Source organism: Desmodus rotundus, chromosome 12, assembly GCF_022682495.2.
Source record: "Desmodus rotundus isolate HL8 chromosome 12, HLdesRot8A.1, whole genome shotgun sequence".
Lineage (NCBI taxonomy): Eukaryota > Metazoa > Chordata > Mammalia > Chiroptera > Phyllostomidae > Desmodus > Desmodus rotundus.
This window is the reverse complement of record NC_071398.1, coordinates 21879464-21901074: the sequence shown is the minus strand read 5'-3', so window position 1 is coordinate 21901074 and position 21611 is coordinate 21879464. Positions and strand designations below refer to the sequence as shown.

Below are 21611 nucleotides of genomic sequence, written 5' to 3'. Positions count from 1 at the left end.
TTCTGTGATACGAATTCTAAATATTTACTCATAACTTTCCTCTACATCATGTAGCAGTGTGAGTTAGAGTTGTCACGTCGCACACGACATCCCCAGTACTTATCTCACAACTGGACGCTTGCATCTTTTGACTGTCCCCACCCCCTGACTCTGGTAACCAGAAGTCTGACCTCTTTTCCATGAGGTTTTTTGGGGGTGTTTTGGTGGTTTTGTTTTTTAGAGTCCACATATAAGTGAAACCATACAATATTTGATGAACCTATCTTAGTTAGTATAATGCCTTCAAGGTTCATTTACATTGTCCCCAAAGTGGTAGGATTCTTCTTTTCTTTTTGTGGGTGAATTAAACTTCATTGCAGTTGTCCATTGCACACACACACACATCACAAGCATATATACCATATATGTTTATGTACATAAACCACAACTTCTTCATCCATCCACCCACTGGTAAACTGAAAGGTTGCTCCCCTGTCCTGGCTATTGTAAATAATGCTACTATGAACACGGGGGTGAAGATATCTTTCGAGTTAATGTTTTTGTTTCCTTTGGATGTGTTCCCAGAAGTGGGGCCATATGGTAGCTCTATGTTTAATTTTTTGAGGAGCCTCCACACTGTTTTCCATAGGCCTGTACCAATTAACACCCCACCAACACCGCACAAGGGTTCCCTTTTCTCCACATCCACGCCAGCAAGTGTCATCTCTTGTATTTTGACAGTGGCCATTCTAACAAGCATGAGGTGCGGTGTCATTGTTTCTAATTTGCATTTACCTAATGACCAGTGACATGGAGCATCTTTTCATGCACTTTTTAGCCTTTGGTATATCTTTTTATCAGAAATGTCTATTTGGGTTCTTTGCCCATTTCTGAACTGGGTTCCCTCTTGCTCTTGTTGGCAAAATAGACGGTTCAGGAATCCGAGATGCCGCTCACCCCACTTATCGACACTCACTTATTCATGGAGCTGCTCAGGAACATCTACAGTATGGAGCCTGTGTGAGACCCAGCCAGGGCCTGGGGGGCGGGGTCCGGCAGAGGCCCCACCCAGAGTGCCTGGAGCCCCGCCCCCTGCATCGGCCCCACCCCTCTCCACCAGCTCCCGGGACTCTCCTGCAGCACAGACTCAGCCGAGCAGGTTGAGGACCGTCTGAAATCACTGCCTTTATTTCTTGGCGGGCCTTGAAGTCCTGAAGTTAGCTGGGGACCAGGTGGGTCCTACTGGCCTAGCGGGGTGTCAGGGCCAGCTCCACCGGCGGCTCCAGGTCCTTCCTCCTCCTGGTGGGCAGGCGCAGAGTCAAGCTGCTGGCCCTCAGCTACCTTTGCCCTGTCACCGTCACCACCCGGCAGGAGAGCGGGGGCCTGCTCCCCACAGATCCTCTCTCTGAGGGGTTCTGTGGACACCTTCGTCCCCTCTGTCTCCCTCTCTGCCCTCCTCGCCTCCATCCCTGGCTCCCGACCTCTCCTTTGTCGGCCCCTTCCTCTGAGCTGCTCTGGATATGTGTGGGAACTTGACCCCCGAATTTCTCCAGCTCCGCCTTCAGCCTGCGGAGAAGGGGCAGAGGAGAGAGGAGGAGGAAGAGACCACGAGTCGAGGGAGTCCAGGAGGAAGCCGCTGAGACACAGTGACCCCACACACTGTGGCCCCGCCGACCAGCCCCAGAGCCTGCCCTTCTGGGAGCGGTGGTGCTGGGCGGGGGAACAAGGGCCCATTCCCTTCCTCCGTGCCCCTTCCCCCTCTCCACAGCCTCCGTTCCCCTCTCACCCTTCCTTCACTGCCAGGGCGCCCTCGACCACTGGCAGCGAGCGCAGCCTCTGTTCCACCAGCTCCAGCTTGGCTCGCAGGGAGTTCTCTGAGGGGGTCGTTGGGGTTGGGGGGCAGTCACAGGCGGGACCTGGAGCTCCCGAGGGCAGACCCTGCTCCCTTGCCCCCCACCCCAAGCTGGGGTCCCACCTTCAATGAGCAGCTGCTCCGTGCTGCTCTGCAGGGCACAGATCTCCCAGGCCAGTCGCTGCTCCAGTTTCTGTGAGGAGAGAGGAGGCCTGAACCTCTGTTCTGTAGTTCTGGCCCCTCCTCCTTCACGCCTCTCAGAAAGTCCTTACTTGAATTAAGTCATTCTTCATTCATTCCACTACATTTATTAACTCCATGTACAGTTTCTGCTGCGACTAATTGCTGGTGGGGACACATTTCTTCGCAATCACTCCCCATGTCCTTCCTCCTTTACCTCTCAAATCTCATATCTTGCCTCTCTCCTCATCCTCCCTGCCCACCCTCTAGTTTGCTCTTCCTCAAAAACTCCAGGCAGGGTTCAGCCTCAGGGCCTTTGCATTAGCCTTTCCTTCTGCCACGAACCTTTGCACCCAGGCACCTGCATGGCTTCCTCCCTTCCTGTCTGCATTCAGATGTCATTTGCTGAGACCTTCCCCAAATGCCATTGCATGATCTTACTTATTTTCTTATGTACAGTCTGGGTATGCCTCCCCCAGCTCCCAACCATCCTGGGACAGGCAAACACTTGGCCCCTGGGGTTCCCTACTGTCTCTTCCTGCCTGAAATGCTGCAAAATGCTTCCAGGGACATTAGTTGAATGAAGGATTAAACTGACCACAGCTTTTTCAGGGGTCCCACTTGCCACTGCAAGGTAAGCATGCTCTAGGTAAGCAGGAGGAAAGCAGGATCAGCAGTGGTGGATGGATGGTGAGAGGTGGCCGATTTAAGGTAAAAGCTGAAGGACTGGGTGGATGGGCAAAAAGAATGATGGAATCAAGGACTATTTCAGGAAGTTGGGCCTGAGCAGGAGGTGGACCTAAGCAGCCAGCAGAGACATTGGAACCAGGTGAGGAGGGCCATTGTTTGGAGGCAATGACGATGGCTCACCTGGAATTCCCAGAGGTCCTTGTGCTGGCCCATCAAATCTCCCAGCTGTTCTTCCACGTGCAACCTAGGAGTCAACACCCAGGAATGACAGAACACCTGCTAGGACCAACACATAGCCCAGTCCAGTCGGGGGTTCCTCATGCACTGATATTTGGGTTCCTGCCTACTGCTCCCTCTGCTGGAGCCCCTTTCTGGGCATTATCCTCCAAGCATTGGTTCCAGCAGCACCTCTTCCAACAAACTCTCCCCGTTGTAAGCCCCACTCCCACTCCCCACCCAGCGCCACACCAGGGCCTAGACCTGGAGTGACCCCAGTGGCTACCCCAGCTTCCTCCGTTTACAACACTCTTCAATCTGAGAGCTACAGATGGAAGTTTGGTCCATAAACTCCTACAACATGTGCTTTCAGGGAAGAGAAAGACAACCTTGATCACATTCTCTGAATGACCGCCCCACTCCCTCCGGCAGTAGAGGCCATGCAGGGTTGGGGGTCTGTTCATAACCTTCATCATTCGCTTTTCTTCTATTGATTGAATGTGAAACTTTATGGGCAGTGAGCAGACATTGAAGCCATAGAGGAGCAGTTTGGTTGGAACAAAACTTTATAAGGGGAGCAGTTTAGTTTCATAGATTCTAAAGCCTGGATCTGCTGCTCTCCTGTGATTCTGGACAAGTTACTTAACCTCTCTGGGTCTCAGTTCACTCATATGTAAAACAGTGATAATGATGGGAGGATGGCATCACCCCTTAATGCATTTAATTGTCATTGAGCGGGTTATGTTGGTAAATAAACATAAACCGTTCATCAGACTGTGTGTGTGGTGTACTTAAGCATACACATACTTTAACTGTCTATCATCAGGTTTTCCTGCACAATTAAAATCACGGTGAACCAAGATGTGACACCTCTGGTCACAAACACATAAGGTTAAGTAAAGGTTCAAATGATGGAGAGGTGGACAGGTGGGTGGTTGAATGGACAGGTAATTGGATGGATGAATGGCTGGCTAAAGAGATAATGACTGGTTAGAGAAATGATGAGTGGTGGGATATGGCTGGGTGGAGAAATAAAAGGACCAATGGAAGGATGGACAGGTGTTTGGGTGGATGGTTAGGTGAAGAAATGGACTACTAGATGAACAATGATTGGAAAGATGGAGAAAAGATAAATGAATGATTAAACTGGTAGATGAGTATGTGGAGGGCTGGAGAGATGTCTGGCAGGCTGACTAGATGAAGGGTTGGAGAGTAGGACAGATGTATTGATGCGTTAATGGATAAATGGAAGGGTTGGTGGATGAGTGGGTAGATGGATGGGTCACTAAATGAGTGACTGGGAAGCCTGAATGAGCAGACAGATAAACAAATGAATCAATGGCTTAAGAGCTGAATAACCAATAGGGGAAGACTTAGAATAACACCAGTGGATGAAATTTATAAAGAAACTAGGAAGGAATGGGTAAATGAGTGAGGTCATGGTAATACCACTATCTAATATCAGAGATGGGTATAGAAGTCTTTTGTCTAGCTAATCTGTATTATTAAAAGGGGAAATGAGGAGAGTGTGTCCAAGATTTATTTCCCTAGCTCTTGGTTGCCCTCCTTCAGGCTGGGGACTAAGGCTGGGAAGAGCTGGGCAGGACCTCTTACCTCTGATCCTCACTTGACTTCATCTGGCTGTGTAGCTGGAGGGTCCTCAGTGCTTCTGTAGAGAGGAACCAAGGCCACATGAGAGCTCTTGGGGAGTCAGGCTTGGGTTGAGGTGATGGGCACTGAAGGGCACTAAGGGGACTTAGGTTTTACTTCAAGTCAGGTGGCAGCCAAGGAAGAAATCTGAGCAGAGAGGGAAGCACTCTGGCTCAGGTTTCAGTGGGATTCTTCTGGCTGTTCTGCGGATTGTGGGCTTTTGTGGGGTAATGGGTATAATGAAGACAGCAAAGAAAAAATACCTTGCTTTTTTCTCAAGACCTCCTCTAGGTGCACTTTCTCTCCATTCACTGGAAACACAGTGACACTTTGAGCCTCCAAGAAGGGAGCTATGTCGTCTGCCCCCACTGCAACTTCATGCAAAGGGCGTGCCCATGGTCATGCAGGTCTGGAACAGCCCCAGGAGAGGGGTGGTATATTCTTGCCACCCTGCACCCATCTCCCACTGGGAACCAACCTGATCCAGCTCCTCCCACTCGGTGCCCACATTCCCCATAATTGCCGAAGGAGTAAAGACTGCAGAATGCACAAGGTTTATAACAAGGAAAGAGATGACAATAAAGCTATGAAGAAACAAGTGGAGCAGGAGAGTGACAGAGAGGTGATATTCTATTTTCACATGGGACCATCAAGATAGACTTGGATGAAGTTTGAGCTAAGAGCTGAAAGATAGCAAGAGGCAATCTGGACTGCAGAGAATAAGAGCATTGCAGGTGGAGGGAACAGCCCATGCAAAGACTCTGAGCTGTACACAGGACTCCAGCAGTGGCCACGAGATCTCTGGGACCCTCTTTTGGTCTCACTTACAAGAGTCCAATTCCCTGTTCAAGGTCTCCCAGAGAGCATGGGCTTCTCCCAGTTCCTCACTGGATTTCTTCTTTGCTGGGCCAAAAAGCAAAAGAAGACACTACGTGAATGCAGCCTCTAGCCATGCTGTTCTCTCTGACTGACTCTGCACACTCATCTTCAAACAGCCTGGAGGGGCCTGGATTTTATAGGCGAGGAAGTGGAGGCATTCAAAGTGCAGGGCCTTCATGGCCAGCTGGCCAGCCTAGGTCCCAGTGTGGTCCCAGTTTACCTTGCTGAAACTCATTAATTCGTCTAATCAGGTCTTCTATCTGTGGCTCCAGGCTTCCCTCTGCAGAAGGAAAGATTGAACCAGAGCGGACAGATGCCTGACTGCCCAGTTCAGATGGAGGGGGTGGGTGTTGGCACTGTGTCTCTGTTGCTATCCATCAACACATTCACTGAATGTCTGCTGTCTGCTGGGCTCTGGGAGAGGCCCTTGCAGGGCTGGCATTCTGGGTGGGAGAGATGGACATTGCACAAAGATGTATGATAACGACGCAGGTGGGCAGTAACTGCTGTGAAGGGACTGGAGAGTGAAAGGGTAGAAGGTGCCTCTTGAAATATGCACAGGCCCCAAATGAAGAGAGGGAAGGGAGCCCTGCAGTTTTGTGGGGGTGGCGAGTGTAGAGGGAGGAGCCATGCCAGGCAGAGGGACGAGTGCATAGTCCCTGCAGCGAGAGTGAGTGAGGCAAATGCCCAAAGTAATGGCTAAGGGGCTGGTGTGGCAGGTGTGAGTCTAGTAAGCAAGTGGAGAGTAGCAAGAGTGAGGGTGCAGATCACTCAGGACCTCCTGGGACGTGGTGGAGCCTTCCAGATGTAATTCTGAGTGTGTTAGGAGCCAACACAGACCACCTGCCTGCCCCACCCTGTTAAAAGCATGGCGGGGCAGTTGTCACTCCTGTCCATCTGGACTCTGGTATTGTCTCATTTGAGATACGGAGAAAATGAGGCTTTAATTTTGTGAGTGGCAGCTTTCAAGTTCTCCAGTGGCAGGAAGGTCACTGTCTCTCTAGTGGACTCATCTCTACCTTCTAACAGCCCCAATAACAGCACTTTGTATAGAGAAGCCTTCTTCCTCTTCCCTCTTGGCTTCAAGATCGACAGCACAGAGTTGGGGCAAAAAGCTTCCCAACCCTTGCTGGGTCTCACTACCAGCCCCAAACACTCTGGATTTAATAGGTTCAAGCCCTGGATTTTCCAAGGCCATCAACTCCAGCTCCTGTGACTTCTAGGGCAGTGGGTGCTTCTAAGTTGCTAATTATGATGGACAAATCTTCAGGGGAGATTATTTTACTGGTGGTGGGTCTGCAATTTCTCTAATTTTAGCCTAGGCAGGATCCCCGGTGCACTTCTGCAGGCAACCATGGAAGTGAGGGGGGAGGTTCCGTTTCATAGACCAATGGACTGTAGAATTTCACCTGAGAATGGGCTGGGGAGCGGTGTGTCCAACCTCAAACCCAGCCAGCACTCTGCCCAGCCCTGAGGTAGGCTGGCTACCAGCCGCCCCTCAACAAGCAAAGCAAGGCATGAAGCCAACATATTTGTATTGCCATTTGTATACTAAGAGGGCAGACAAAGAATACAAACCCATGAATGCATTTTTTTAAATCTCTGGAAAAATACCCAAGAATTCAAAAATAATTGTTGCTGCTCTGTGGGTCAGGGAAATGGATGGGTGTGTGTGTGTGCACGCATGTGTGTGTAAGATCCTAGGGTTTTCCATCCTCTTACACTTCTTGAATTTTGAAGCTGTGTGTTTGGTTCAAAGAATAAATTGTATCTGAGGGAGAAAGTGCCATGGGATAATTTCCCGAGGTTGTGAGTTGAAGGTTCTGCCTGACTCAAAACCCCGGGGGAGCCTCAGATACAAGGAGACACATGACCTTTCTGCAGCTTCTTCACCATTGCCAACAAGTCTTCAGTCTTCGAAGACTCCGTCTGCCCTGTGGAGATGAGAATCAGAATTGCAGGGCCCAGACAGAGGGACTGAGGCCTATATGGGAAGGGAGGAGGGAAGTCTCATGGGTTCTGCAGACACCCCTGGGCTGGAACCAAAGATGGGCTGAGGGCTAGGCTTCCGGTGAGAGCAGGGCCCTTCGGGACCCTGTCCCTTGACCCTGAGGTTTATAGTGTTGCTGGATGAATCAGGGCCCCTCTGGTTGGCTTCTCCCTGAGAGGTCAGATCCCTTAATGAAGGTCAAGAATGAGGGACGGGGAAGCACTTTTGCTACTACTATTCAAAATCAGTATGAAGTTCTCACCAGTGTGATAGAGCAGAAAGACTTCATGTGAATTTCTTAAAAATCATTATAGGCCACAATATTCAGATTCTTAAAGAATTTATGAGTCTAGAAAATAATAATGAACTCTAACAATAAAAAAAGTTAACCAGGTAGTATGAGCTTCTTGATGGAAGAACATAACACCATCTATGAAGGATTCTTGCCAACCAACCCCCCCATAAAAAAGTCAAAAAAAGAAATCAAGGTTTCCGTATTTAAATACCAATTCAAAGAAAACACATGGAGCAGAGAAACATGCTACAGTGTATCATGGGGATATGATCGTGGGGATTATAAGACTCTGGTAAACTCCACAAGACAGTCTTGTTTCTTCAACAACTAAATTGCAAAGAAGAAAAAGGGAGAGGGAAAACTATGATTAAAAGAGACTTGGGACATGTATCAGTCAGTTGTAATGAACAGACCTAATCTGCATCTTGATACAGACACACTTTTCACCATAAACATGTCTATATATTCGTAACACGTACCTGTTACTTTTAGTGTAATAACCAAAAAGTCAGAAAAAAAGATTGACATCTTAAAGTCTTGAAATCAATGATAAAAGGTCAAATCCCAGTGATCTACCCACTCCAAGAAAACTGGGAAGAGAACATGAAAGGCAGTTCAAAATCACACGATAGCCAAAAAGTACTGTACTGTGAAAAGCCCCTTCCCCTCACACCCCAAGTTCCTCAATTCCCCTCCTCAGAAGTCACTAGAGTTACAAGCTATTTGTGCATACTTAGAGATAATTCATCTACAAGCCTATCTCCACTCTTTCTACATAAATGGCTTATCCTATCACAGATGGTGTTCCACGGCTTGCATTTTTCTCCTGATAGTGTATACTGGTGACCTTTCTAGTCTTTTTAGGGGCTGCACACTGACCCACCGAATGAGTGTGCCGTAATTTAAGTGCAGTCCCTACCAGTGGGCATTTAGGTTGTTTCACTTCTTTCGCTGTTACAAACAATGCTACGGTGACCACCTTTATTCGTTTTCTTGGGCTGCCAAAACAAAGTGCCACAAACTGAGGCTTTCTTTTGTGTCTGTGTTTTCTCTCACCTTTCATTTTCTCTGCCTGTGTCCAGATTTCCCTCTTCTTGTAAGGAGCCCAGTCATTGGACCAGGGCCCACCCCCATCCAGAGTAACCTCGCCTTAACTAGTGGCAGCTGCGAAGACCCTATTTCCAAATAATGTCACATGAAATAATGTTCATGAAATTTTGGAGGGGACACAATTCAACTCGGTACATTTACCTCGGTACATTCTTCTTCGTGCCACATGGGAGGGTATTATGGGAGAAATTCCTAGACGGCTACCAGCTGTATCCAAATGCATGTATGTTTTTAAATTAGACTGGTGTCATGGAACTTCCCTCCATCTGTTTTGGGCAGGCCCCAAAAACCTCCTTCCCCATACTCTTACCAGCCAAGTGTGCTTTCAACCTACTCCATTTTTGCCAATCTCATAGACAAAACCAGTAGTTCACTTCAGACTTTCTGGTATTAAATATCTCAACTTACTCAACTCCTGTGGATCAGAAATTCTACTTCTAAGAATCTCTCTTAAGGAAATAATTAAGGGTGATAGGCAAGAATTTCATTGTTTGTGATCTTACAAGGTAGAAGCAATTTAAAGATGCCTCAGTTGATTATAGCACATTGTAGGGTGAAATTCCCTGCAGCCATTAAAAATCATGTTGTAAACCAGGGGTTTTTAACCTGAGTTTGTTAAATTTTTTTGAAGTATTTGGTGGTATGTTCATTTTCTTTACATGTTTTGTCTTACTTGAAATCTTTTACAAATAAGTATGCATTAATCTAACTTTGCATTTAAATTTTTTAATTACTTGTTAAACAAATGTAGAACTTAGAATAAAAAGTCTCTCCTCACCAAAAGCCCCTTCCCCAAGTGACTCCCCTTTCCAGAAGTAACCATGCCAACAGTTTTGTGAAGACACTCACATCTTAGTAAGATGTATTCCATGTATTTAATTTTTATGTTTTTATTCAGGTAACATTCTAAAAACATTCAAACACTACACAAACACGTGAAGTTAAAAATGAAACCTCCCTCTCTCTCCTTGGCCCCAAATCTCAGTGCCTTTCTCTGACATTAAGACTGGTATGTGTCCTCTTGAGACTTTCAACATTTTTAAATACTCTATTTGGAAATTAAGCAAAAAATTAAAGCTACTTTAATAATAATTAGGTATTTGTCATTTTTTAAAAAATACTTCATTATGAAAATCTCCAATTGCACACAAAAGTGGGAATATCATGATGAACTCTGATTTACTCATCACCAAGATCTGACACTCATTAATATTCATAAATATTTGCTCCAGCTCTATTTTTTCCTGTGAAGTATTTTTTTTTTAATTTATTGCTCTTAGAGAGACAGAAACCGAGACAGACAGAAAGAGAGAAACAAGGATTTTCAAGCAAGCCCCGAGCTTCCCCAGATACTTAAGGCTCACTACTTGGAGACATTTTCTTAGACGACTCCAATCCTAAAATCACACCAATATTAACAATCATCACTAATCAATGGATTATTAGCATCATCCAGCACCCAGTACTCATGGGATTTCCGTGACTGTCCTGTGTCTTTTATGGCTGGATTGTACAGCCATTTCTGTGAAGGCTCCATCTCTGTTCTTCCTCTCCCTGCATTTGGAGCCCCGGTCATGGGGTAAGACCATGGCTGATCAGTAAATCTTTTAAATAATCCAACTGACATCTTGATATATATATATTTTTAAATCCATGTTAAAAAACAACCTAGAGCACATGAGCCCCTTTTAAACATTTTATTTTGAAATAATTTCAGATGTACATGAAAGTTGTAGAAATAGACCACAGTCCTCCTATTTGCCCTTGTATCAGGTTTCCCGTTTGTGTTTCTGTACCACAGATTGCAGGGCGCTTGGCCCTTTATTCCTTAATGTTCCACTGTGTGTTTCCTGTATACAAGGGGAACCTACCACGTAACCACAGTATAACCGTCAAAACTGAGTTATTAGTATTACTATCAATCAACATTAATATAGGATCCTCAGATACCAAATTTCCCCCTTCTCATATTTTAAAATGATACAGTATTACATTTTCCTAAAAGAAAAATTTAAAAAAAATCACAAAAATGCCTCTACTTTTCCACAGCCCCCAAGACCCAAGTCCCATGTTAAGAGTCATTAGTTGGGCCTTCCACCTCCAGTTTTCTGCGCAACCCTCACAGGGCTATGGTGGACACTGCCCATACTTTATTTTTTAGAATCCAAACTTGCTTTTTTGTTCCTCAGAAAAATATCTCTTCTTGGAGTTCATTGTGTCAATACATACTAACCTTGTCCTTTTTAAATTAATTATTTTAAGTTAAATTGGAATTTAATTATTTTTTCCTGCTGCTTAAAAAAGTAAAAACTCCACCACACAGGTATTTCACAATATGCATGAAAATACCTAAATTTAGCCATTTCCATGATTGCTCTTTTTTTTTTTTTTTGCCCCCACCAATAACACTCAAATGGCTCTTCCTGGTCCGCACTCCCACGCATCCTCCTCATTACTGAGAATGGTGACTGAAGATATGGAGTAGCATTTTAGATGCTGAAACTGTTCTGCCCAGCTGCCGCTAGCAAAGCCTATACTGCTCAGCTCTCCCAGCGAGACGAGATGGCCTTTCCCCCAGAGTAATCAATACTAGATATTATCGTTCCCTCTATAAAGCCAGTTTTAATGGCTAGAAATGGTACCTTGATATGCTTTAAAAGTTTCTGCACTGCTGGTAAAATTAGTAACTTCAATTGTGACAAATTTGAAAACTTGATACTAAAAGTTTTTTAGTACAGTGGCAGCTATAGTAAGTGCTTAATAAATGAGATCTATTTGCATCTCTCATTTCTGGCTGTCCTTTGTTGAAAGCTGGCGTTCAACGTGTGGCCCTAACCTAAGAGATCTCGTGGTGTTATTATTCATACAATAAACAAAGAAAATTACTGAGCACTTATTATATGCTAAGCAGCCATTGTTTGGGTGTTGGGGAAAGAGCAATAAATGGTTTCCAAGGAGCTCACACCCTAGGACAATAAACAATATCACCATTATTGTTGAAGCCTGCACAGACAGGCCTGGGAAAAGGCGATCCAGTGTTTACTAATATAGTGGTTTGAAGACTGTGCAGGTAAGGGTGTTATCGACGAAAGGAGGGCAAAAAGTTGACAGCTGCTGGAACAGTGATGGGTGCACGGCATTTAACCTGCTATTCTTTCTATGTCGTACAATAAAAAAATTCTACAATTAAAATAATGCTAGTGGCATAGCAGTGGGTCTTGGGAGGGTTTCTTCTTTTGTCTAAACTGCAACTCCCACTTGTCTGCAGGCAATTTCCCCCCCTCACTAGGAAGCAGGTATCTGCAGGAAACGCCCCGGAGAGAAGCTGTCGGTGGGAGTGGCCGTTCTCAGTTAAGACGTAGGAGTCCACACAGCGTGGTACGTGCTGGGGGTCAAGGGGTATCGGGGAATTGCCGTTCATTTCCTTAGGTGTGGCAGCAGCCCAGTGGTTTTTGTGAGAATGTCCACCTCCATTCGTTGCGTGGAGATGCACACTTGAGTAGTTTACTTTAAAATACTAAGTAATATGTCCAATGAAGCTGACAAGAGTTAATTCAGATGAAATTATGCATGTTATCTCCATATTATAGAACCCTATTTTATAAAAGGCTTAAAATTATACCCTTTTTTTTAGTACTGCTATCAGTATTTCATTTTTGGAACGGGACAGCCACTTCTCCCTTCTGCCCTGGGCAGGAAGGGCCAGCTTACCCTCATTGTCTTCACCCTCCTCAGTCTCCTCCAAAGCCTCCAGGGGCTCCGCCTCCAAAGGCTCCAACTTCCCTGCCATTTTCCAACGCAGGAATCTGGCACATGCGCCTTGGACAATTGGTTAAAAAAAAAAAAAAAAAAAAGGCGACGAAGGCTCTGCAGGGCGCATGCGTGCAGTGCGCATAGGCTTAGTTGACCAGGGTGTGAGCAATGGGGTTTCAGCGAGCTTCTGATCCAGTGAGCAGCATGCGCCTTTAACCTCAGTTTAGAGGAAACAAGGGCAGCACTAGGGTCCTAACGGGCTGGGGAGTGAGTGTTGTGAGGCACACACACAAACTCGGGGGAGGTCTCTCCCTTTCCAGGTTGCTCCTGTAGTGCAGGTTGTGAGAAAGTCCGGGAGAAATGTGCACATGTCACGCGGTGGTACAAGAGTTTGAGTCCCTTTTCGTTGAACACAAATCCTCACTTATCAGCCTGTGAGAGGTTAGTTTTCTCCATTTCACGAAGGCGCAGAACAAGCCTCAGTAGCTAAGTGCATCCCCTGTGTAAAAACTGCATCTCATCTACCCTGTGAGGTCAGTGGCTTTGTCCTGGGTTACCAGACAGGTAGCCTGTGGAGGCCACCTTTCTCATTGACATTAGCAGCAGCCAACATTGACGGGGGTCATTTTTGACAGGGTAAAGATGCAGTTTATGCAGGGCAAAGGAATGTCCTTGCGGGGAGTGGTTTAGGCCTTTTCTTTAGTTTTTTTCTTTCAAGTATCCTTAAGCCAGTCCCAGGCACAGGCTGGCCCTGCGTTCGCAATCTCAGAATCCCCCGTGGGCCACTCCGAAAGATGCTGGCCAGCCCAGGACCCTCAGGGCTAAGAGCCCATTGACAAAGTTAATTCCAGAAGCAGGACAGAGGGTGTGGTGCCCAGGACTGAAGGAGAAAGCCCCTGGCAGAGGCCGGGATATCATCCAAGTGGAGGAAGCGAGGCAGAGGGAAGGGAAGAGGCCGAAGGATTTGTCCATGGGTGGAGGTACATGAGGGGGCTGGGGAAGCGGCCTGCTCACCTGTGTGCAGCCGTGCTGCCCACCACCTCTCATTTGTGTGCAGGCCCTCAGCTCCTGCCCCACTGCCCAGGGAGAGAGCAGCCACAGACACCACCATGAACCGCTTCATCCCTCCCACCTGGCCCAATTCCAGGGTAGAGATAGAAGGTGAAAGCCAAAGGTGGCCATTCCCAGCACTGCCCAGTCTGGGAATTCTGCCTCTCAAGGTCCACTAAACACGCCATTATGGGAAGCTTGGTCTGCGGAGGCAGATGAGGCTGCGGGGGGTGTGGAGTACTTGGGTGGGTAGCGAATGAAGAGCCGATCCTCCTCCTTTTTCACCCAGCGCAGGAGTTTGGTCACTACCAAGATGGCACCTGCCTTGGTCACCAGGGGGCTGAGGCAGGTATAGAGCTCAAATTTGGAGGTCACCTGTGGATTTGAGAGGAGACAGTCAGTGGGGCTTGAGCTGGCTATGCCTCATCCTGTCCATCCAACCCTAGACCCATGCCTCTCTCCTGTTTGGAAGACACACCTAGCAGCAGCTCCCACCTGGTGCTGCCTGGTCACTGGGCTAATGCAGATAAGTTGGTATTATTAAGTCATGGGTGGGCCAGGGGTTCTCCATTTAGATCTAGTGGATTCAATTGGGTGATTCTGGCTGTATGTGTGAACCTCAGTTCAGTCATCTGTAGAATGCGTATAACAGCTATTGTTGTCTACAAGGTCCTATTATAAACTCCACACACCCATGTTTTCATCATCTATACCCTGAGCGTTACAAGAGGATTAATTCAATTTATCCTCCCACCAACCTAAGAGACTTAATGTGACCGACCAGACCACCATTACTTTTCCACATCACCTCTCACTACTCCCCCCCTCACTCCCTCTGTTCCAGCCACTCTAGCCTCTGCTTGCTATTCCTCAAACATAAACCAGGCTCAGTCTCACCTCACAGCATCTGCACGGTCCTTCCCTCTGCCAGCTGTACTCTTCCTTCAGAAACCTGCATAGCCCGCTACCTCCCCACCCCACTTAGATGCCATCTCCTTGGTGAGGTATCCCCTGACCACCTGATTTACAATTTTCAGCCTACCACAGCTGGGTGTTGAAACACCATTCTTCGCTAAAGGGTAAAAAGGCTGCTTGGACGAATGGACTGACACAGAGAAAGTACAAGATGAGCTTGGAACATCTTGTGCCACACAGTAACAAGTGCTTCAGCAGTGACAGGGACATATCAAAATGACATAGGGGCCAGCCTGTCCAAATCAAAGCTCCCACTGGTTAAATCAGAGACAATCTGAGCAAAAAAATACATAAATGATAGAAGAGGCTTTTAGTCCACTGAATTAAAGAAAAATCCATGAGACCATACTGATATATGTGTAAAATTAAAAATTCAACAAACACACACAGGAAGGGGAAACATTCTCCGAGACAATAGAATCTCAAACAGTAACTGTAGAAAAAATGATAGGGTTAGAAAATTCACCATCTAGCAAACAGAGTATTTATTAACTGTTGCAGGCAAGAATCATTAATGGATATTAAAATTAGTGGATGAAAGTATAATGAAAAACAGAATACTGACATAATCACCTCATGCTATGTAGTAATTATTGTACAAAGGGGAAAATACTGAATTTGTAAGTGGATAAATCTAGCAGACATCACCTTAACTAAGTGATCAAAGTTAACCTCGTTAACAATGGGACAAGATGACACTGTGGGCCTCCCGAGGAGATGCAGAGAAGGGCAAAGCACCACTTCTGTGATGTTCTTTCCAAACACGCATGACCTCAATTTAGTCACAATAAAATACCAGAAAAACACAAGTCGAGGGACATTCTAAAAACTGGCTGGTCAGGTCATGAAAGACAAAAAGGACTGAGAAACTAACTGTTCCAGAATGAATGAGACTAGGAAGACACAATAAAGAAACCAACAAGCGAATCTGGACTGGATTCTGGGCCAGTAAAAAAACATTATTAGTGGGACAACTGGTGAAATCTGCATGAAGTCTGTGGATTAGATGTTATTATACTGATGTTAATTCCCTGATTTTGATAAGTTACTATAGTTATGTTAATATCTGGAGAAACTAGGTGATGGGATTATTTATAGTAATTCTTTGTATTATTTTGTGACTTCTTTGTAAGTCTAAATTGCTTGAAAATTAAAGTTTAAAAAATTAAAAATAAAATAAAGTCCTTGGCCTAGAACAATGCCTGATACACAATAGGCACCAGATAAATTATTTAATAAATGTGCACTAAATGGCAGAGCCTGGGGGAAGGTGCCATTCCCAATGGGGTCACCTTGACCTAATTCCCAGAATATCTGACTTTTAATAGACCCATAGGAAGTGAGGGCAGGAACCCTGAAAAGACCCCAGGAACGATATCCCAAGCAGAAGGCAGAGCATGGGAGTGCAGTGGTCAAGGAGTGATGGGGAGGGACTCATGGAGTCAAAACTGAACTGCTGCCTGCAGACACAAGGGCGGGCCTCTCGGGAAAATGGGAAATCAGGAGGCACAGGGATGGTTGTTAATGGGGCCTCTCAACACACTGTACTGATTACAAATGGGGGAACAGCAAACAGAATGATGGAGCTAATAAGCTTTGTAGACGCTGTGACTAACCCTAATAGGTTTTCAAAGACAGGTGTGTAAAGGCAGGGACAGTGTTAAAGGCAAAAGTAAACACAGCCCAGGCAAAGGCTTAGTGTGCTTGATGGACTGTGTTATGCCTGGAGGAATACAATGGTGGGGCGAAGGGGGGAGTATTGAAGCAGAGAATTAACCTCTTCAGGGCCCTACCCAACTCACCCAGGCCAGCAGCGTCTCCTTCTCAGCGACGTGGTAAATGAGGCGCAGGGGCCGGGAGGCGCTATGGAGGCGTGCATGCAGGCGGTGGTACAGGTCCGACAGGCGCTGCCGTTCCTCCTCTCTGCTGTATGGGGCCTCCAGCTCGGGGCTGCAGCGATGGATGGAAGCAGGGGACAAGGTCAGTCTAGGGCTTTCTTGGCTGGCCCATCTCCCTTCAGTAAAGGGGGTTTATTAAGTTAGGGAGCTAAGCCTCCCCCATCAGACTTGAGGAACTCCATGGCCGGAGGCCCAGCTTCCCCCTCAAACTATGGGATTCCTTGAGTACTAGGGCCCTGTTCTCCATTAGAATAAGGGATTGATTCCTTGAGGGTGGTCGAGTGTTCCCCATCATTCAGAGACCCATTCTATTCCTTCTTTCTAGCACATGGCTGGCTCTCTTATGGAGTCATGTCTATGAGATGCTGAACCTTCCAGTTAGATAAGCCTCCCTGCCCTACCAACTGTCCACAGGCTCAGGACCCACCTGGTAAACTGGGGCAGCTGGCGGTGATGGTCAGGGATGTCCAATGGCTTATAGAGGAAGTGCCAGAGGCCAGGTGCCCCCACAGCCTGCACACTGTAGGAAGGGGCATTGGCTGATGGGGCATTAGAGAAGCTGGCAGCCTCCCCCAGCGTGCGCATGGCACCAAGGTTGTGCATCCCGTCTTCCACCAAGCGCCGGCAGGTGGCCATGTCATGGAAGGCCTCAGGGTCGGTGCCAAGCAGCAGCAGGCAGACAGGCATGGCGTCCAGGCGGGCCACATAGGCGTAGAAGAAACCATCAGGGTTGAAGCGGGGCAGGCACACAGGTGCCCATGCCTCCCCTGCTGCAAAGGCCGGGGCACTGAGCCAGTTGAGCAGCAACTGCAGGTCGGCAGGGTCCAGCCGGCACTCAGCCAGCACACTCCGCTCCTGGGCCGCTGTCACCAGTTGACCACCCACCGCCAGCACAGACAGTGCCAGGCCAGGTGCTGTGCAACGTCGGAGCAGTGCACCCAGTGCTTCCCGCAGCGGGCGAGCAAGGGGCACACAGCGCACGGCGCCCAGGAGGAGGGCACCTGGGTCTCGCTCCACACTGTCCAGAAGCCGGTCTAGTGTGCTCTCTGAACCAGCCAGCAGGCGGCGGAGGTCATAGTTCTGCTTACGGGCGAAGATGCGGGCCACGCTTGCACGGGTCAGTGTGCTCACGATCTGTGCGTGCACAGCGAGCAGCTCCCTCCGAAGCTGGGCTGCTGACTGAGGAGTCCTCGACACAGCCACCAGTAGTAGTGGTCCCTGCTGTAGGAACACCAGCTTGTGGTCCTCTAGGGGAGGGAACGCATGGGCGGGGGTAGAGATGAGTCAGTGGTGACTGGAGGTGGGTCAGGTGAGGTTCTTCCACCCTTTCCCTGAGCACACACACCTCTGGCCAGAGCTTGTGCAGCCACTGTGGATGCTCGGACTAGGGTAAGGACAAGCTGGGAGAGTATGAACATTTTAGAGACATGATAGGATGGTCAAAGACTCAGGCCAGACATACAGCATGAAGTGGGGGAAGATGACGCAAGGACTGGCAAGGCCAGAAACACACCCAACTCATCCACACAGCCCACAAAATCACGCTGTCAGATAAACAAGGAAGCATCCAGCCAGTCACTTACATCCCAGTCAGTTAATCACTCAGAACCCAGCCCAGCAGGCCAAACTGACGGACACAACGCCCACCACCCTGGACAGCCATCCACATACACTGACCCACCGCTGGCTGGCTGGAGTGTGCTCCCAGAAGTCAGACAGACCTATAGCTAGCCAGCTAGCCATGTCCATATTCCCATCACTGTCCCGTTCTGCCTCCTGCCCCTTTGCTCACCAGCATAGATGGCGCGGATGGCGTCTCCTGCACTCTGCACGAAGGACACGAGGGCTGTCATCACACCCATGGTGGTGGACAGTGCCTCCACACTACCATACCTCGAGTAGATGGGCTTGCCTGCCTCGCTCAGCACAAACACGTGCTTCCGCTTGCTGCGCCAGTCCTCATCACTGGGGTCTCCGCCCTGGCCCCCAGAGCCGCTCTCAGGGTCACCTGTGGGACTATTCTCAGAGGCTGAAGGATCCCAGAGCCCACAATTACATGAAGGGGACTCTGACTGGGGCAGTGGTGACAGCAGGCTGGGTGGCTTGTCCTTGGTTCCGGATCCTGAAAGACAGCCCTTGGTGGGTCATCTGCCTGTGGACTCCCACTAACCCCGCGTGCCCAAGGACCCACCAAATCAAATCCCTGCCAGTCCTCCAATGACCCCTGATGCTGACACAGACCTCCAGGTGTCTCCTTGGTCCCTAATATTACATCCGTCTGATCCCCATAAAGCCCTGATAATCTAATCTCTCACTGTCAAAATCGAACCCTCTATGTCCCTAGAGACCAATTATTCTTTCAATAACTGCCATTCTCAAGTCTTCAAAGCACCCATCGTCTCTGAATAACCTTCATCTTCAGTGGTTCCCCACTAATAACCTCTGACCCCTCATTATTCTCCTGATATTTACTCACCCCTCAAAAGACGGAATGGCCACGATTATATCTATTAATATTTGGATCTTTGACTGCTCCCTGTCCCCACTACCGAACCCCTTAGTTATTCTCACTGATGTCCACTGATCCATAATAACCCTGTTGACTCTCCTGAGCACCATTTCTATTACCGAGAGTGACCACCAATTCTCCCAATGATTGCCATGAGTATCCGTGAACACCCAGACCTTTGACTCCCTTGACCCTCCCCTGCTTTTACTCCCACTGCTCTTCACCAACATTCTAATGACCCCACATTAACATCATTAATACCTGGGTCTTCAATGAAATGACTGCCTTGACCCACAATCTATTTCACTTCAAGTCCATTCCATCCCCACCATGAACACTATCAACCTCCACTAACACTCAAGACTTCCAGCGACCTCTGCAGATTCCCCTGACCCTCCTTTACTCCATTCTCCCTTCTCCCCAAAGATCACTATTAATCTCCACTGACACCCAGGACTTCAGTGCCTCCACCGACTCTCCTGACCCCCCTGTAAACAATACAATACTCCCCTCCCTACAATAACCACCATACACTACACACAGACCTTTAATAATGACCTTCACTGCCCTTCCCATGACTATCACTAACAATCACCAATGAAACCCATAACTTCAATGCCCCCTACTGACTCCCCTGACACCCCTTCCACCTGCTCCAGTCGATGTCCATTGATCTCCCACAGACAACCATTATTATCCACTGGCAACTAGTCTCAACCATTTTCCCATAAAATTCCAATGACCTCACATTCCCTCACTCTCTTATCCCACATGCCCCAGTTACCAATTACCTCCTCCCAATATCTGCCACTACTTGCCAATAATTCCCAAGCTCTCAGAGACCCCCTCGAACTACTACCACTTAGTCTCAGAGATGTCCACTGATCCTTCTCAGTGACCCCGTTAACATACACTAATTCCAAAGTGGCCAATGCGCAATGCCCCCAGTGATTCCCATTAATTTCCACAGAACACCTTTACACATCCACTTGGGTCTTTAGAGACCTTCCTACTGGTCCTCTAAGGCTCCAAATAATCTCACTGACGTCCTCTACCTCCCTACCAATGATCACCATTAACATCTGATTCCTTAGAACACTCCCACCAACAACTCCCCGTTGTCTCCTCAATGATATAAACACTCCGAGTACCCATGCCTCCCACTGATCCTCTTCCCCATCTCAGTGACTTAAATAACACCCTAGCCCCCAAGAAACTGACTTCTGAATAGTCCACGTTTGACCCTATTAACTTTCTTTTGGTCATTGGTCTATACAACCTAAATCCCCAATGCTCCTCTTTGATCCCAAACACCTAAACTCACTCCACGTCCCCAGTGAACATTCACCGATGCCCACTCATTTCCTTTTCATTCCTTGATGATTTAAACTATAATGCGAGCCAACAATGACCTCCTACAGACCACATGCAACCCTGTTAGGCCCAAAAGACTCTTCAATGGTCCCTCATTGACCACCTCCGACAATGACACCCCCTATAAATTCTTTCCAACACCCTAGTGAGGAAAAGTCATACCTGTTTCCTCCAGGCTCCCATCTCCGAGATCTGTTGGGTCCTGGTGAACCCCTCCACCGTCTCCAGCCTCCTCACTGGGAAACTGCGTGTGCTCCAAGTCCTCTGCGTCCCCGGGGGCTGGGGCAGCAGTGTCTTCTCCGGCCTCCATCTGCACATCCCTGTGCGGGAGGGGAATTGAGGGTGACGGACAGCAAAAGAAACTTCTTAAAAGCCTTCACTGAGCTTAGCCTTCTGGCACACACTTCTAGTGCTGGTTTCCCCTCGGTTTTCAACAGGATGAGACATTTAAAAATACGACCAAATACTTGCATCCTCCAACACTTGCTGAAAAGGAAGGCTCTGCCGAGCCCCAGGAAATAAAGACACATAAACACCTGTTTTAACCCGGTATTTCAATTGGCCGGGTACCATCACTTCCCGTGGCCGCGGTATCCTCACACTTCCGGATGCGACGACTCTCTGAAGGAACTTCCCGGTGCGGGGTTTCATTCGCTCCCTGTGAGACCCGACCCCTCTCTCCCGCCGCCCACTGGCCTTCGCTCACCGTTGAGTTGGAGAGCACCACTCCTGGATCTACGTCGGACTTGGTTGGCACGCCTTTCCACCCCAGCGTCTCGCCCGGCTCTTAGACGAGCCGGGCCCACTTCTGATACAGAAGGCCTTCGGCGTGAGGGGGCGCGGCTCACGTTCAGCCAACCCGGAGTATGCGTAGGGCACTGCCTCCCGTAAGGCCCAATCAGGAGAAGCCGGCTCTCGTCTTATATCTACCAATACTGTGCGTTGAATTGTGCTTACACCCGCCCAGTCCTTGACTGACACTTTTCCTGGTCCAATTGAAGGCTCGAGCCTATTCCACCCTACACTCGAGGGTGTTCACAGCCTAAGTGGTAATTGATACCGGTGCCCCACCAATAGACGTGCTTCCCCAGAAGTGAGGCAACGTCACCCTCCCTAATTCACCAGGAAAGACAGGGGAGAAGGGGTGGGGGGAATCAGGCAGGAATAGAATGTTTGACAGACAGTCATCGCTTCCAATTGGAATGCCATGC

The 21611-nt window shown here is 48.1% G+C and overlaps 2 protein-coding genes across 2 annotated transcripts; both read right to left on the bottom strand.

Annotated features, from left to right (window-relative positions):
- Positions 1-1190: 1190 nt before the first annotated feature.
- Positions 1191-12631, bottom strand: SYCE1L (synaptonemal complex central element protein 1 like). The gene is made up of 11 exons (XM_045191840.2): positions 12568-12631; positions 7321-7380; positions 5667-5726; positions 5396-5470; positions 4831-4878; positions 4532-4586; positions 2882-2945; positions 1955-2024; positions 1766-1853; positions 1461-1545; positions 1191-1278 (listed from the first exon to the last, which is right to left on the bottom strand). The coding sequence occupies exons 1-11, from the start codon at positions 12629-12631 to the stop codon at positions 1219-1221; spliced, it is 729 nt and encodes a 242-aa protein (XP_045047775.2). The 3' UTR covers positions 1191-1218.
- On the bottom strand, positions 9551-21239 carry MON1B (MON1 homolog B, secretory trafficking associated). Its single transcript, XM_024556052.4, has 6 exons — positions 21107-21239; positions 20563-20720; positions 18310-18639; positions 16945-17764; positions 16422-16569; positions 9551-14019 (listed from the first exon to the last, which is right to left on the bottom strand). Exons 2-6 carry the CDS (start codon positions 20708-20710, stop codon positions 13810-13812), a joined length of 1656 nt encoding a protein of 551 aa, XP_024411820.2. The 5' UTR covers positions 20711-20720; positions 21107-21239; the 3' UTR covers positions 9551-13809.
- Positions 21240-21611: the final 372 nt, after the last annotated feature.